Source organism: Hemiscyllium ocellatum, chromosome 5 (assembly GCF_020745735.1).
Source record: "Hemiscyllium ocellatum isolate sHemOce1 chromosome 5, sHemOce1.pat.X.cur, whole genome shotgun sequence".
In the NCBI taxonomy this organism is placed as follows: Eukaryota; Metazoa; Chordata; class Chondrichthyes; order Orectolobiformes; family Hemiscylliidae; genus Hemiscyllium; species Hemiscyllium ocellatum.
The window spans coordinates 74,432,918-74,449,796 of record NC_083405.1 but is presented as its reverse complement, the minus strand read 5'-3'; the positions used below and the strand labels follow the sequence as shown (position 1 = coordinate 74,449,796).

At 41.8% G+C, this 16,879-nt stretch overlaps 1 protein-coding gene across 3 annotated transcripts in view; it reads right to left on the bottom strand.

The window, feature by feature from the left end:
• tpk1 (thiamin pyrophosphokinase 1) overlaps nucleotides 1-16,879 on the bottom strand; it is a 374,891-nt gene that overhangs the window by 159,292 nt on the left and 198,720 nt on the right. For all 3 annotated transcript variants that reach the window (XM_060824853.1, XM_060824854.1, XM_060824855.1), the window contains 2 exons: nucleotides 12,510-12,605; nucleotides 2,581-2,727 (listed from right to left, as the gene is read on the bottom strand). In XM_060824853.1, coding sequence (XP_060680836.1) covers nucleotides 2,581-2,727; nucleotides 12,510-12,605 — 243 coding nt within the window. The remainder of the gene's footprint in view (nucleotides 1-2,580; nucleotides 2,728-12,509; nucleotides 12,606-16,879) is intronic.

Sequence of the window (16,879 nt, the reverse complement as noted above, 5' to 3'; positions counted from 1 at the left end):
TTTCAAGTGTTCCAACTGTACCTGCACCAAACACTTCCTGTGGCAGCTTATTCCATACATGTGTCACCCTCTGTGTAAAAAGGTTGCCCCTCATGTACTTTTAAATCTTTCTCCTTTCACATTAAGAACATGTCCCCTAATTTTGAACTCCCTCACCCCAAGGAAAAGACCTTGCTTATTCACCTTATCTATGCCCCTCATGATTTTATAAAATCTAAAAGGTCACCCCTCCACGTCCTACACCCAAGTGAAATCAGAAATGCCTTACATTGAGATGGGGTAGACAACACATCCCTCAGTGTTCTCAGCTGAGGAGATGTTTCCTTCTAATTACTGAGTCCCCCTACTGTGATCACATTTCTATTTTGCTCTTTGTACTGATTCCTCTCCTCACTCCTGATAAAGGGCTAATGCCCGAAATATCGACTCTCCTGCTATGCTTTTCCAGTGGCACGCTTTTCAACTCTTGACTTTCCAGCATCTGCAGTCCTCACTTTTGTCCTCCTTCTCTCCTCGATTGTCTTGTGAGCCACTGTGCCATACTCCGCATTGTGGCTGTCCTCAGTGCAGACTTTCTCCTTGTCCTCACAAACAGTCAGTACATGATATCTGTTGGACAGGACCAATGTCTGTGGGACCTCTTCTACTTCTTCCAAGTCCCTGTTACCCAACTCCCCATCAGTCACACTTTCCCTTTCCTGAACCGGTTTTTCCCTTTGACCATTAAAACCTTCTATAACTCTGGTACATATGAATCTATTGGCAGTAAGTCCTCTTTATAAATGATAAACCTGTCATGCAGTCAGATAAAACATCGAAAGTTCTCATGACCAGGTGAATTACGAAGAGAGAAAGCATTGCACAGAATAAAAAAAGGAGGAAGAAATAAATTAATAACAGTTCAGCGTTCGCTGGGACTCGTGTTTTTTTTCTCAATTTTTTGCAGCCTTGGATGTCACTGAGGAAATTCCACTGAAGTGAAAACCTGCACCTTACTGCTAGGTGTTACTAGAACTCATCTCTTTTCCAGATGAAACAGCACCTGTTTATTTTCTTTCCCCAGTCGCTACAAAAATGTAAATATATACATGGATTCACTCATTTTATATTCTGCTTATAGATGTGGCTACATTCCTAGTTAGGCTCAAGATCAGCTGTTTATACAGACTGATTTCTTATTCTGTATCTAGCCAGCTCTCAAAAACAGATTTCCTTGTGTCTCTGTGGATACTATAACTAAAGTAATTTTTCTGCTTTTTGGCTGTATGTGGCATCTAAATTTTTAGGGTTTGGTATGTAAAATCAGCATTAAGAATTTTACAACTAGAAAGGTACCTTTCATTTCCATTTTTCTATGAAATAGCAAGGAACATTTTGGAAGTTAATTTCCCCTTCCTGCTTGTCACAGAGAAACTTTCTTTTTTAACTCATCATAGAACCTCTACTGTGCAGATAGAGGCCATTCGTGCCCATTGTGTCTGCAACGACACTCCGAAGAGCATCCCACCCATTCCCCATAAACTCTCATTTCTCATGGCTAATCCACCAAGTCTGCACATCGCTGAACACTGTGGGCAATTTAGCATGGGCAATCCGCTTAACATGCACATCTTTGGACTCTCGAAGGAACCCAATGCATCCAGAGGAAACCCACACAGACACTGGGAGAATGTGCAAACTCCACACAGTCACCCAAGGCTGGAATTGAACACAGGTCCCTGGCACTGTGAGGTAGCAGACCAAACCACTACCACTGCTCATTGCATCTTGGTACACTCACTGCCATTCAGATATTCAATTTTCCTGCCATCCAACTGTTCGGCTAATAACTAGTGAACCATGTTTTCTGGCGCTTCAAGCTCACAGGGTGGCATTTTACAGCCCCTGCAGGCAGATCTGAGGGCAATGGGAGGGGTTGGCTCCTAAAATGCAGTGAGCAACTAGCCCTCCACTTGGATGGATTCTGTCCAGCATTAGGCAGAAATCCTGTCTCCAGACAATCCACACTCCACCAAGGTGACCAACTCCAGAGCACAGAAAAAGATACTGGTTCACCAGAGGAGCAGCTGGGGCAGTGTGCTGACAAGACATGAGGAGAAGAGATGGGGGTGAATTAGTTTGCTAGAGTCTGACATGAGGAGTGTAGCAAGTGGAAGGCCAACAAGATCTGTGCAGCAGATGGGGAAGTGGTGGGTATCAATGTGCTTCTGGGAGCGAAACTGCAGGGTGCTTTAGTCACCAGTTTACACCGCTTCCCCACTTTTCTGGTCTGCCAACTCGACTAGCTTGATTTTCAGATGCTCCCCCCAACACTCAGGCTTACGCAGATCCCTCGTCTCTACTCCATCTCAGGCCTGTGGGAAATCTCATCCAGAAAAAGTTGATTCCAGAAAATCCTTGCCTGAACAGTGACCACACAGTATGTGCATAAAGAACAATTGATTATAATATGCAATATTTGTCAATCAACAATACAGGAAAGATGAATAGATGGAATACAAATTAGGCACATCATTTATTCAAAGACTTTTGCTAATTAAACTTCATCTCAACAATTTATTGCCATGATTAAATACTTACAGGCTGCAGTAAATAGGCCAGAGATGTCTCCTGAATGATGATAACTGGGAGCTTAGTTAACTTTGTGGCATGAAAAAGTGTCTCCACACTGGCCATGATCTGGTCCAAACGTCCGCCAAGTCCACCGAGCACGACAACATTGTCGACCTAGCGCCAAAATGACAGTACTTCCATTAATAATACAACATTCCCTTGTCCTTTTCATCTCAGCTACATGAAGAGCCAATTCTAATTTATATAATAGTCAAGACTTTAATTTCTGACACGAGAGTCAATAGCATATTGTTCTGAATGCTAGAAGCAATTAGATTCAAATCAGAGGTTCTTTTTGATTTCAAAGGAACTCTACTTCAGTGCAGAGGCCTTGACTGATTGATGTAATTCGATGGTTTAACATTTTAAATATATCATAGTAGTGATAATTATCCCTTTCAAATAAATCAGTCTGCAGGTTTCTGATGTTTTGAATTAAGTAATGTGGTTTCTTTTATATGAAGAAATTGTCATGTCTCAGCAGAAAGTCAATGAATCTGTAATACAATATACATGGTAAAATTCAAACTAACCATGGCAAATATATCAATAATGATCAGATTATGAAACTGTCCATCCTTTATAAAATACATTCTGGTTCTGAAATAATGGACAAATTGGTCTGTGCAGCCAGGAGAGGACTTTTCCAAAGAAACTTTTTCCCTAATTGGCACTGGAAAATTTTCCTTTTTTTTCCTCCTCAGGGGATGGCTACAGGATGGAATGTGAAGGGTGAAGATAAGTGAAAATATGTAATTATGATGCTCCAGTTAGCATTTGCAAGGCAGGCAGCTGGTGATTTCCTCCTCAGCATTTTCACGTTTTACTTTTTCCATGAACTGCATCATTTCTTCAGAATAAATCAAACTCACAATGTTTCTATTTTCTGCAGCCAGACAATATTTTTCCAGTTCATTCGTACCACAGTATCAATAACTTCTTTTCTACATTTTGTTGTGGATCATTGTGCTCTGCATGGTGCTATAGTATAGTCAACAATCATAAAATGTCAAATGCTCTGACTAACATTTTTCAAGTACCACACCAGCAATGACATTGACAAAGCTCGTTAGAAATGTGAGATGGAAGGAGGATATAAACAGGCTGCAAAAAAGATGCAGACAGGTTAAGTGAGTGGGCAAACAGTTAATAGCTTACATTGGAAATTGTGAAGTTATTTACATTTGTAATAATATAAGAGAAAAGCAAGATATTTCCATAAGGGTGCAAAACATTTAAAACGTAATATTAAGAGAGGGTATACTTTCAGAAGAAACATGGAAAGTTAGCATGTATGTACAGTAAGCATTAGAAAGGCAAAGGGCATGCTGGTCTTCATGACAAGGGGATTTTAATATGAGAATGAGGAAGTCTTCTTAAATCATGTTTGTATTTTTGATCTCCATATCTAAGGAAGGATATTCTTGCCTTGTAGGTGATGCAGCGAAGATTCACTAATTTCACTCCTAGCATGACAGTGTTGACCTGGGATGAGAAGCTGATTAAATTGAGCTAACACTCTCTGGAGTTTAGACGAATGAGAGGCAATCACATTGAAATAAACAAGATTCTGAAGGGTCTTGACAGGGTAGAAACTGACAAGTTACTTCTCCTGGTTGGGTTAAATAGAACAAGAGGGCATTGTCTTAGCATAAAAGTCAATGATTTAAGACTGAGATTGTGAAAAACTTCTTTCTTCAGGGTTGTGAATGTTCGGAATTATCTACCATGGAAACTCCGTTGTCGAGTATGTTCAGTGTTTAAGTAGATAAACTTCTGGTTTCTCAGTGGGTTAAGGAAGGAGGAGATTGGATGGGAAAATGGACTCTAGGCAGTAGATCAGCTATGGATATCAGAGTATCCTCAAGGAGCTAATTCTTACACTCTTATGACTTACAATCCCTATCATATAGACGAGCACTTTGAAGTTGAAGATTTGTTTCTCAAAAATGGCGTGCAGGAAGACTGGACACAGTACCTTGCTCATAATTCAATGTTCTGGCTCATATTTGCTTATGTAAGAATCACTAGCATTCCAAAGAGAAAAGTCATGGTAATAGAACTTGAGCCCATACAATGAGTAAATGCACATACTCCCATGACTCAGCCAATGTTAGGCATTTGCCTGATACAATCAGTGTCAATGCCTGAGTACACTGCAGTACAGAACTATTCAGCTCTTTCATACCAGGTGAATAGTTAGCAGTACAAGCTGAAATACATTTATTAAACACTTCAATTTGCCTGAAATCAGTGAAGCTTTAAAAATGCTAAGTGGAGAAGATTACATAATTAAGATAATCACACTTTAGTGAGGTGCAGAAAAGCTTACTGAATTGCCCAAAATAGACAAAGTGCTTAATACGTTGTAAGTGGCACTTTTATAATTAATGTATATGGTAATGAAACTCAGTCAGTAAAGACAGATGCCCACTGTGAGTGTGGACAGTGTGGGGGTTATATCAGAGGTTCTGGGAATAAAAGGTATTATGATTTTAGTTTTGCTGGAACATGCAAGATTCAGAAGGATCCATAAATAAAATCTTCCAAGTGGCTGTATAAATGGACAGTGGAAAAAAAACCTTTCTTTTATTATCAGTTCAATTAATCTATTTAAAGTTTAGAAGTTAGGAACAATTACCAAATTTTAAAACGTCATATCAAGAAGGAATTCCTCAAATACTACCACAGAGTTCTATGTAAATAGATTGGCCCCCCATAATGAAAGAACGGATACTGCTAATTCATTCCTTCAATCAAGAGAAGGATGTTTATTGATTTAGAAGAGGAAGGAAGGTTTTGTTTGACAGCATTTCATCTCATGAGATGATTGCTTGTGCCTTGATGATCATCTCTGGTTTTGAACATAGTCTGGAGTTTGAAGATGTCATGGCAGACTTGAAATTTTAACCTTTGATTTTTCTATCTATAGATGCTGCAAGAACAGGTGAGTTTCTCCAGCATTTTGTTTTTATTCTATTCTGGCATGGCAATATGTGGCATAGTTGTGACAGAGGAAGATAATGGGCATTGGAAGATGCATAATTTGCTTATCTCTTCCGATGTCCTTCCGAACAGTCAGCGTCCTAAGGTCATGGAGACATAGAGATGTACAACAGGAAAATCTATGCCAATCAAAAATCCTAAATTCATCACATCCCCTTTGCCAGCATTTGGCCCCTCTGACTCTAAATCCTTCCTACTCATGTACCTATCCAGATGCCTTTTAAATGTTGTAATTGTATCAGCCTCCATCACTTCTTCTGGTACTCATTCCATACGCACACCACACTTTGCATTAAATAGTTGCTCCTTTGGTCTCTTTTAAATCTATGATTCTCTCTACACAGATATTGCCAGACCTGAATTCCTCCAGCATTCAATGTGTTTACATTGTACAGTAAAGCACGGCTGGAAAGGATGTAATTGGGGAATGGGAGATGTGGTCATGCATGGTTAGAAGAACTCCAGCTTCAAGGAGCGGGTGGGCATGGGGGTAGGAATGAGAACACCAGAAATGGTTATGTGCCCAAAGCACACTGGGAGGTTATTCGCATGCCAATCAGCTTGTATTTCTCATGAACCTTGGAGGTCTCTATGGCAGGAAAACAAAATGAAATGTTGACCAACTCACTTTCCAGAGCCTGAGTGGAAAAGGCAGGCAGATGTAAGTGCATGCAGACGGATCACTTGGGGAAGTCTGTGAGATTGATGGGATGGTTTACTAGGAAGGGGATGTGGGTACCTGAGGGCTCACTGGACACTGAAGCTGAGGAAGAGCTGTCACCTTCCATTCTAGAAATTGAGAGTGTATAATGAGGAAGAAAATAACGGTTACCACACTTGGAGTGGGCGGAGTAAATCATTGAACCTGTGGGGGGAAAAGGCTACCAATGATAAGACTTTCAGAGGGAATGAACATTGGCCAAGCAAAGCAAGCTGCCTACCTCCTGACCAGCCTACAGCACTGACCTTTTCTGTATGTCACACCTCTCTGGCATAGCAACTGTTGGATAATTCTTTGACAGCTACACCTTTTTGCAGAGAGGAAACCAAATATTAAGGAGAGCCAAAGCTGTCAGCACGACCCAACACTATGCATACGTATTGTTGCCCCTATTCCCAGATGATGCAAGAGGCTCTCCATGCACTGAGAATTGTGTGTGGGCATGAAGTGCTGCCAACTGGTGCGAAAATGCATTTAGCACCTACACAAAGCGATTCACTGAATATCCGATAAATGGCAAACTGTTCTGGAAACAGCCCGTGATTGAATGGAATGGAAACAGGACATGAGAGATGCCATGGGTGTGGGGTAGGCAATTAGGGGGTGAGGCGAGATTGACAAGATACTGTGATAAAACACATGAGGACCTGTGGTAGAAAAAAACCTCTAATAAAGCCAATACAAATCAGACTTAGCCAAAGGAATGCAAAGTTCAGCCCAAAGTGTTAAATAAAACAAACCTGTGAAAAATTATATTCACTTGCTCTGTACCTTACACATTTGATTTCATAATGAAAACACCTCATTTGTTATGGACATACTGAGCAGTGTTCATCAGATACAAACCAGACAGTATTCCAGCAGAGTCACATTGCCACTCGATTTGCTGACTACACAGCAACATTTGGCCAGGGAAAGACATAAAATGACAAATTTTACTGTTGGCATCTGTAAACATAATACAATATTGCTCATATGAGAGAATGCACGTTTTCCTTTTTGGACTATAAACTGAAATAGAAGTTGAGCACTTGTAACTGAAATACCAAGAGTTTGCAACTTTAATCAATCAAGTGCTGTACGTTATTGATCTGTATGATAGAATGTTGCTTTTTGAAACAATAAGATAGAGATTTTCAGACTGAACAACACCAAGGGTCTTTTGAGTTATGGAAATTCTTCCTGCCAACCACCCTTTCATCAAATACTCGCAGACTGCTAAAAAGCAGTAAAAGCCAAGACAGCAGGAGAATAAAAACATATAGAGCCTTCAGACAGAAAGCAACCATCTCTCTCTGATTGGGGGAGAAAGAAAGACAAATTAAGGAAGCCTAAAAGAAAGAAATCTTAAACAAGATTGGCTGAGTCCACCCAATCAACCATGAAATTGAAGGAGGTCTGTCATTCTACACTCAACAGTGGGTCATTATTGCAAAACCTGAAAGGACTGCAAGAAAATAACTTTCCACCTTGTCATCTTTGGAATTTTAGCCTGTTTGTATCCTTTTTCCACTCACAGTGTACATGTTAAACAATTTATCTTGTGTCTTCTTAATCATGAGATTAGGTTAGATTACTTACAGTGTGGAAACAGGCCCTTCGGCCCAACAAGTCCACACCGACCCGCCGAAGCGCAACCCACCCATACCCCTATATTTACCCCTTACCTAACACTACGGGCAAGTTAGCTTGGCCAATTCACCTGACCCACATATCTTTGGACTGTGGGAGGAAACTGGAGCACCCGGAGGAAACCCACGCAGACACGGGGAGAATGTGCAAACTCCACACAGTCAATCGCCTGAGTCGGGAATTGAACCCGGGTCTCAGGCGCTGTGAGGCAGCAGTGCTAACCACTGTGCCACCGTGCCGCCCACAAATTATATGTGCATGTGAGGCTTTTAAGAAGTATCATGAGGTTACACTTAAATATTTTCTTTTCTCTATGCTTATTGAAGTTAAATATAAAATAATTAATTACTTTATAGTTACTACAAAGTGTGGTATGAATTGCTGTTGGCCTGAGTAGTATTCAATCAATAAGGCAGATTGGTCTTTTTGGTGGTCTTATTGGGATTTTACACAGCCATATATGTTGTGATAGCTTATGAAACGGTGGAACTCCAATATTAGTGTACTCTTCCCAGTTAATTAAGTTCTGCAAATCTAATATGCTTATTAACATCCTGCATCAGAAAAACATAAATAGCAGCATGGGTCCACCAATTAGCTCCCCTGCCATTCATCAAAATCAAGGCTGACCTGCTTGAGGCCTCATCTCCTCTTTCATGCTAACTCGTCCTCATTATTTCAAAAAGTTATCGTTCCCATGGAATATAGATTGCTTATTTCTGAAATAAATTGAAATTCTCTTGCATATAGCCTTCTAAGGTTTTACAACAAAAAACAGGGGTACTTTAGGTCTCTTAAGTTCAATCTTAAAAATTCAAATCTCCAGAAAGAATACTCCAGCTTTTCCTGAACATGACTTTCTTTGTCCTGATTAATATTAGTGATGAAGTGGCCTGTAATTTCATTCACTGGGGCATGCCTAGAGTAGGGAAATCGGAAATTTCCCAACTCTCAAACTGGACTCTCAAGAAACTTTCTCAACATCAACTGAAGCCTGCAGGACCAATTCTTTGGTGTGGACCCTGTCATCACCAGAAACAGAAGAGGCAGCCATAAGGGATTGCAATATGCCACAGCCGGCTGGTGAAAAAGCTCATCATGATCATCTGGGACTTCATCATGGATATAATAGTTCAAAAGCAATGAAGTCCTCTGGTCCTCACTCGCTAAACACTTCCCATGCAACTGATGCCATCTCATGTATCTCATTCAGCCCTCAATTTTAATCTGAGTACTCCCCACATAGATCCAGGACTTATTATTGGCTTTATGTCAACCTAATGCCAATTCATGTCAACCACGCCATCATTCATCTCCTTGGAATTTTATAACCTCCAGCAACGTTGTATCACCTCAATTAGAACTACACTCTCTTCTCGTGCGATGGCACTTTTGTTTTACCCTATAGGTCAATTTAGATCAACGTATGTCCTCATTCATCCCCATAGTCCCTTAAATCTCTTTGCCAACTTGATTATTTTGTCACTTGGGATAAACATCATGTAATATAAAAGAGCAGGGGACTTACATGTCCTAACAGGTCCTCAAACCTGATCATCCTTTAATTCACATCTGTGTCTATGCCTAACAGTCGCAAAAAGATTCCACTCCAAAAAGATACGGGACCTCTCTAAAAGGGCATCTAGCCCCTTTGAAGGACTCCAGCTAAGTCTACATCTTTTCCTCAAAATTATCAAGCACATAAATCATATTTTAGAAGTGCGAATGGCATAAGCTGCTTCTGAAAGTAGGCAGCTACATTTCTAAACATGATATTTTTAATTACCTCCATTAAAAATGAATATGCTCCTCCTCCATTTTCCAATCTCCTTGTAAAAATGGTGGCTGTCAAATATCTAAGTGGAACTTCTAGATGCAGGTTTGAAACTCTATCTCCTCTGCAAACGTTCAGCTCAGAGTGTGTATTTAGAAAGTTGATCTTTCAACACAGAGCATTCAAAATCTTCAAAAGAATGTTGGCATTCGAAATCTAATATCATTTGCAATTAAGATTCTCTTCAATTTTTTTCCCTTTTTGGCACTTGGTTTCAAATGTAGCTGTTGGTATTAGTTTCTCTTTTAACTGCAGTAGGTCTGTGAGAGATTAACTTGGGAAATCTTTGCTCAGTTCCCATTGACGGTCAGTCCTAATCTGATAATGTCTACAATTCAGCATTAAATCAAGCGTTAAGGAGAAGACCTTCAGATGGCAGCAAGGAATTGACTATAAAACTAACCCTGACATTAGTGCACATGCCCCACAACTAAACAAAATTGGCAATCTGGCTTACAAGTTGGGGTATGTCTGGAAAACCCCAATATCACTAAGGTATTGGAGAAGTGACATTAGGAGGCATGATTATAATAAAACAGTGGTTCTGCCAAGACTTTCCAAATAGCCTGTATCGTAACGTGAAACATGAGTTGGAAAGCAGGAGTGGGGTACAGAATCCACAAGTGCAGCAGAGTGGGGTGAGTGTCTCACTTGGAAGAGAAATGCACAAGGACAGTTAGACACAGTAATGTGAAGTCAGCACATCTATCTCACTGGTATCGAAGGAAATAATTGTTTTCCTTAAAAATCATTAATATGTCCTTTAAATGCAATCCTTGCATATGGGGTATAGCATGCAGGTTATAGCTTAGATAGGTCTGTGACTGTTACCATTTGAAAGAGGTTCATTCAATTAAAATCTTTGAGAACCACTATGACTGGAGAGTAACCCTTTGGATGTTGTAGCCATAGTGCTTTATTTTTTGAATATAGCCTGAGAGATGGTAGCTCAGAGAGGGAAACTTGGGAGGTTTGTTTATAAGAAAACAAGACAAACAGATGTGTAGTAGATTTTCAGTTTAGGTCAGGGATAAATTTTCTTTTTTACTTTTGATTACAGACAACATCCATAGTTTGAAAAATGTTATTTTAGTTTCAGTTTGCAGAAGTCTTGCCTGAAGCTGAGGTAAACTAGTTCTTTCTGAAAAAGAGAGGTAGTTGAGGACTATTAATAAAGAGTTTACCTCAGTGAAAGGGATTTAGTTTTAAAGTTCTAATACAAAAGCATTCAGTTAAAACTCTAAAGGGGTTATCTGAAGATGAGAACATTTAAGCTCAATTGCATGAATGGTCCAGGAAGATGCAAACAGATTTTCATGACTGAGTAATGAAACCACAGTTAAATTAAGCTCTATGGATGGGATAGAGAAGATAATTCTCTCTGGTATGACTGCTGACAGTGTTTTGGGATTACTGGGATTGTATTTTACCACTCATTCAAAATCTTTAAATCTGTATCACATGTAAATAGTTTGGTTAAACTCAAGTCAATCAGAACCCTCTAAATTGTCTAACTTTAACTGATTCTTTCAGAGAACTTCAGCGGAGACGGCCATTGGAAAAGGCAAGTTCAAATACAATTCCCACAGAAATAGATGCATTTGGGATCCACATTGTCCCAACCGAAAACGCCAGTCCATGTTACCCGAATGGTTCTGGCAATCGGAATATCTAGCTTATAATATCGACATCTTAGGTCACACGGACTACCCCGGGGTGGGGAACCTGCGGACTTCTAGGCCATTGTGTGTGTGGCCTTTTGAATGAATCCAAATTTTGCAGAACAAATCTTTTACCTTTTATTAATTTTTTTGTCATCCTTTATTATTTTTATTTTAATCTTAAAATGAATGTATTTAAAATGCCAGAGACTTAACTTTAGAATTAACATTTTTTTCTCATTTTTTATAGTTAGTTAGTACACAGTAGCTAGATTTTTACAAAATAATGTGAATTTTGAAGAATATATAATTGAAGTTTCTTGGATGCGGCCTTATTAGATTACAACTAACATAATGCGGCCTTCCAACATGAAAAGGTTCCCCACTTCTGGTTCCCCACAGTCACTGTCCTAATTCAGGAAGGTTGTTCATCACCACTGTCTCCAGATCAATAAGGGATGGGTAATAAATGCTGGCCTAGCCAGCAACACCTACATCCCATGAACAAATTTAAAACTACATTACACTACACTAAAAATTGTCTGTAAGTGAAGAAAGTTACTCTAGGTTATAGTCCAATAGGTCTATTTGGAAGCATTAGCTTTCAGAGTGCTGCTCTTTCATCAAGTGGTTGTCATCACCTCATGAAGGAGCAGTGCTCCAAAAGCTAGTGCTTTCAAACAAACCAGTTGGACTATAATCTGGTCTTATGTGATTTCAACTTTGTACACCCCAGGCCAACACCAGCGTCTCCAAATCTGTAAGTGAAGTGAGAAAAACCGTATGTAATTTTTCCAACTCGGGCATATTAGAGATCGTTTGACCATTGATGAATTAGCTTCAATATAAAATGGGAGAATATTACAACTTATATAGAATAAACGATCCTGGTAGTTAGATAAAGGTCAAATCTATGTGTCAGTAAATGTTTCAATTTTTATTTTTATACTGGAGTTGAACTTTTAGTTTAAATCAAAATATGCAAACAATCTGGCTTAGAGATTTTTCAAGCAACTTGAAACATTGCATGTCTGCATTATACCTCTAGTCCTTGGTCCTTCACTTTCTGAAGTAGTATTTGTAAGCACTTTGTGAAGTCGGTGAAGTCCTGATCTGGTGTGTCAATAATTTCACACTTCTAGGAAAACAAATGAAGATTATTAGAACCAAAAAAAAATCAAATTATATATCTTATTTCCATAATCAGCTATAATAACACACTCCCTTTCATGGGTTAGTATATTTGAAAAATACAAATTATCTTTCAGATATGTTAGGAGAAGGATTAGGCACATCATACAAGCTGCTCACAATTGAAAAATTGTGTAGAAATGTAATCACTCGCTAGTGACTGGTTATCTAAGATAACTAGTGAAATCCTGATGCATGATCTATTTCACTTGAATAAAGTTTTAATTAACAGACAGATTCAGATAGGGAGAGGTAAGAGTTTTGAATGGGGGTTAGAGAGAATAACATTCTCTGCCTCGAATTTTCCAAATATAAACTATAAAATTAAAAGATATGGGACTTGTACTCGGAGCTTTTTTTTAAACTGGTTAAGCAATATTGTTAGAAACTCACTCACAGCTCTAGAAATAATGTCCAAGGTACTTTAAGTACCCATGGCTTATTTAAATTCCACTAGTTTTGAGTGTTTTCGGTTGCAGTGTAAAATTATGTAGCCTGTAGGCTACCCAATAATAAGAACAACAGAAATAAGACTAGGTTCCAAAGCCTCCTCACGGTACACTATGCTTGGGAAGGGAGAGGCGGTGGAGTCATTGATAACAAGGGCAACTCATGACTTCCTTGTGGAACCTGGAGACTAACTCCTCCTCTGCATTGCTCCAAAAACAAATTCCAAAACACTTCCAAAAATTTAGTTTCAGGAGCCCTTCTACTTTCTCACAAAACTTTTACAGCAGTAAATTTTCCAGATGTCACCATATTAAAATTCCAGTCACAAGTTGAAAGACTTCAACATAACTCAAAATGCAGATGCAGAAACTAATCCCTACTGACACTGAGACAATGCTTATACCACTTATTCAGTTTAAATGACGAAAATTGCAACCAATCAGCCCCTCTTTGAGTCTCCAGCAGACTGGTGGGAAACAGTAAAAGGGAACATCAAGAGGTTCTTCATCCTCAAAGGTGTTCAGGAGGCGAGAGAGAGGCGGGGAAAACTGTCCCAGTGCCAGGAAAGTATGCAGAACCTGCTCCTGCTGCAGACGATGGGGGTCGATGTCACGGAGGACCTCAAGGAGGTGAAGGGCCAGCAAGCCTCGCTCTTTGCCTCGGAGGCCTCCAAGATAATCTTCCGGTCCAGGGTCCGCTCGGTGGAGCGGGACGAGACGTGCTCACGTTTCTTCTTCCAGAAGGTGCACAAAGAGAGCTCCGTGCTCAGCAGCCTGAAGGAAGAAGACGGCTCGAAAACGTCATCTCAGGCTGACGTCATGAGGATCAGTAAATCCTTCTACGCCAGTCTGTATGACGCGAAGCCGACCGACAGCGCAGCCTCCCAGTCGTTCCTGTCGTCTATCACGGAGGTCTTAGACGACAGAACACGCGAGAGGCTGGACCAGCCGCTATCTCTGGACGAGCTGACCAAGGCCCTCGAGTCCTTCGAAAAGAATAAAACTCCCGAAAGCGACGGCTTACCGGTCGAGCTCTATTCCGCTCTGTGGGACTTGATTGGCCAGGACCTGCTGGAGGTGTATGTCTGTATGTTTCAGGCGGGTACCATGAGCGAATCCATGAGGAAAGGCATCATCACCCTCATCTGTAAGCGGAAGGGGGAGAGGGAGGAACTCAAAAATTGGAGACCGATCACACTGTTGAATGCAGATTACAAAATCCTGTCAAAGGTAATCGCCAACTGGGTCAGGTCTGCTCTGGGGTCGGTGATTCACCCTGACCAAACCTGTGCTGTGCCGGGCAGGAAGATCGCGGAGAGTCTCGCACTCCTCAGGGATACGATCGCCTACATGCGGGACAGAGGGTTGGACGCCTGCCTGATCAGCCTGGACCAGGAGAAAGCCTTTGACAGGATATCATACAGGTATATGAGAGATGTTCTCTCCAAGATGGGCTTTGGGGAGGGAATCTGCAATTGGATCAGACTGCTCTACACCAACATCGTCAGTGCAGTCTCAATCAATGGGTGGGAATCAGATAGCTTCCCAGTCAGGTCTGGAGTCAGGCAGGGCTGCCCTCTCCCTCCTGCCTTGTTTGTGTGCTGCATAGAGCCATTTGCCGAGTCCATCAGGAAGATGCGAGCCTGAGAGGGGTGAGTATTCCTGGCAGCGGGGGCCTGCAGGTTAAGGCCTCCCTGTACATGGATGACGTCGCCGTTTTCTGCTCGGAGCCGCTGTCCGTGCGCAGACTCATGTGCATTTGTGACCAGTTCGAACGGGCCTCGGGGGCCAAGGTAAACAGAGGCAAGAGCGAGGCCATGCTCTTCGGGCACTGGGCCAACCAATCCTCGATCCCCTTCACCGTCAGGACCGACTACCTGAAGGTGCTGGGTATTTGGTTCGGGGCGGCTGGGGCGTGCGCCAAGTCTTGGGAGGAGCGTATCAGTAAAGTGAGGTAGAAACTGGGCAGATGGAGGTTACGGTCGCTCTCCATCACGGGAAAAAACCTGGTCATCAGGTGTGAGGCACTGTCATTGCTGTTGTACGTGGCACAGGTCTGGCCTATTCCCAGAACCTGCGCTACTGCAGTCACCCGGGCCATCTTCCAGTTTATATGGCGTTCAAAGATGGACCGGGTCGGAAGGGACTCACTATACAAAGATCTGGGCAACGGGGGTAAAAATACACCCAATGCCACCCTCACCCTGATGGCCACCTTTGTGTGTGGCTGCATCAAGCTGTGCGTGGATCCCCGGTACGCAAACACCAAGTGTCACTACGTACTGAGGTTCTACCTGTCCCCGATGTTGCGAAGGATGGGCCTGGCCTCGCTGCCGCAGAACGCTCCGAGTAGTTGGACCGTTCCGTACCACCTGTCCTTCGTGGAGAAATTTTTGAAGAAAAACATCTTTGACCACAAGTCCATCAGGAAGTAGTCAGCATGTAGCATCCTTGAGACCCTTCGGGAAAAGGAGAGAGCGGATCCTGTCGAGTGGTTCCCTGAGCAGACTGTCAAAGCAATTTGGCAGAATGCCTCATCGCCAGAACTTTCCAACAAGCACCAAGACATGGCTTGGCTGGTGGTGAGAAGGGCTCTACCTGTGAGATCATTTATGTACGCCCGGACTCTCAGCCGCACCGCACGCTGCCCTTGAAGCGGCTGCGGGGGGGACGAGACTGTCACACACCCCCTTCTGGAATGTGCCTATGCAGAGGAAGTCTGGAGAGGAATGCAGTGGTATTTATCACTGTGCCTATGCAGAGGTTCGTCCAGAGCAGCGCCGTGACGCGGGACTCCGTGCTCTACGGCCTGTTCCCTGGGACGCACACCGAGACGAACATCAACTGCGCCTGGAGGATCATCAACTCGGTGAAGGACGCTCTCTGGGTGGTCCGAAACCTGTTGATCTTCCAGCTGAAGAAGTTGACCCTGACTGAGTGTTGCAGACTGGCACATTCCAAGGTCCAGGACTACGTGTTGAGGGACGCGCTGAAGCTTGGGGCAGCTGCCGCCAGGGCGTGGTGGGGAAAGACCACCGTTTAACATCTGCCTGTCTAAAGAAGATCAGGGGGCCCATGCAGTCATTTGGGCTCTGCTGACGCCTCAGCTCAATATATGAGTGAGAAATGCACAGATCTGTATGTAATAATGAAAATTCTGAGCTGTGTATGTAAATGTGGAAATATGTATGGCATTATCTAATGTACAGTGTATCAAATTATTTTATGAATATCTTATGAATAAAGTATATTTTTGAAATAAAAAAAATCAGCTCTAAGTGACCTCTTTTGCAAACTGAACTACCTTAATTTTGCAACTTATTTATACAGCTCGACATCACAACCATTGACCCCCAGTACATCACAAAGAGGCTGGATTTTGTCTCTCAACACAGAAGGAGTCTACGTCTGCAAGTGGAGGTTTGCTCCTGGATACTGCAGGGAAAAATAGGCTGGAGACTTGGGCAAAGAAATGGCAGATGACATTTAATCCTGACAAAGCAGGATGATGTATTTTGGAAAATCTAATGCAAGAGGGAAATATACCTTAAATTGCAGAATCTTTAGTACTATCAACATACAGAGGGATCTAGGTGTACAGAGCCCCAGTTCCCTGCAAGTGGCAACACAAGTGGATCACAAGTTGCTTATGGAGGCATATGGCATGTTTGCCTTCATCGTTTGGGACAAGAGTGTAACAATTGCCAAGCCATGCTGCAGCTATACAGAACCCTAGTTAGGTCATATTTGGAATATTGTTTACAGCTCTAGG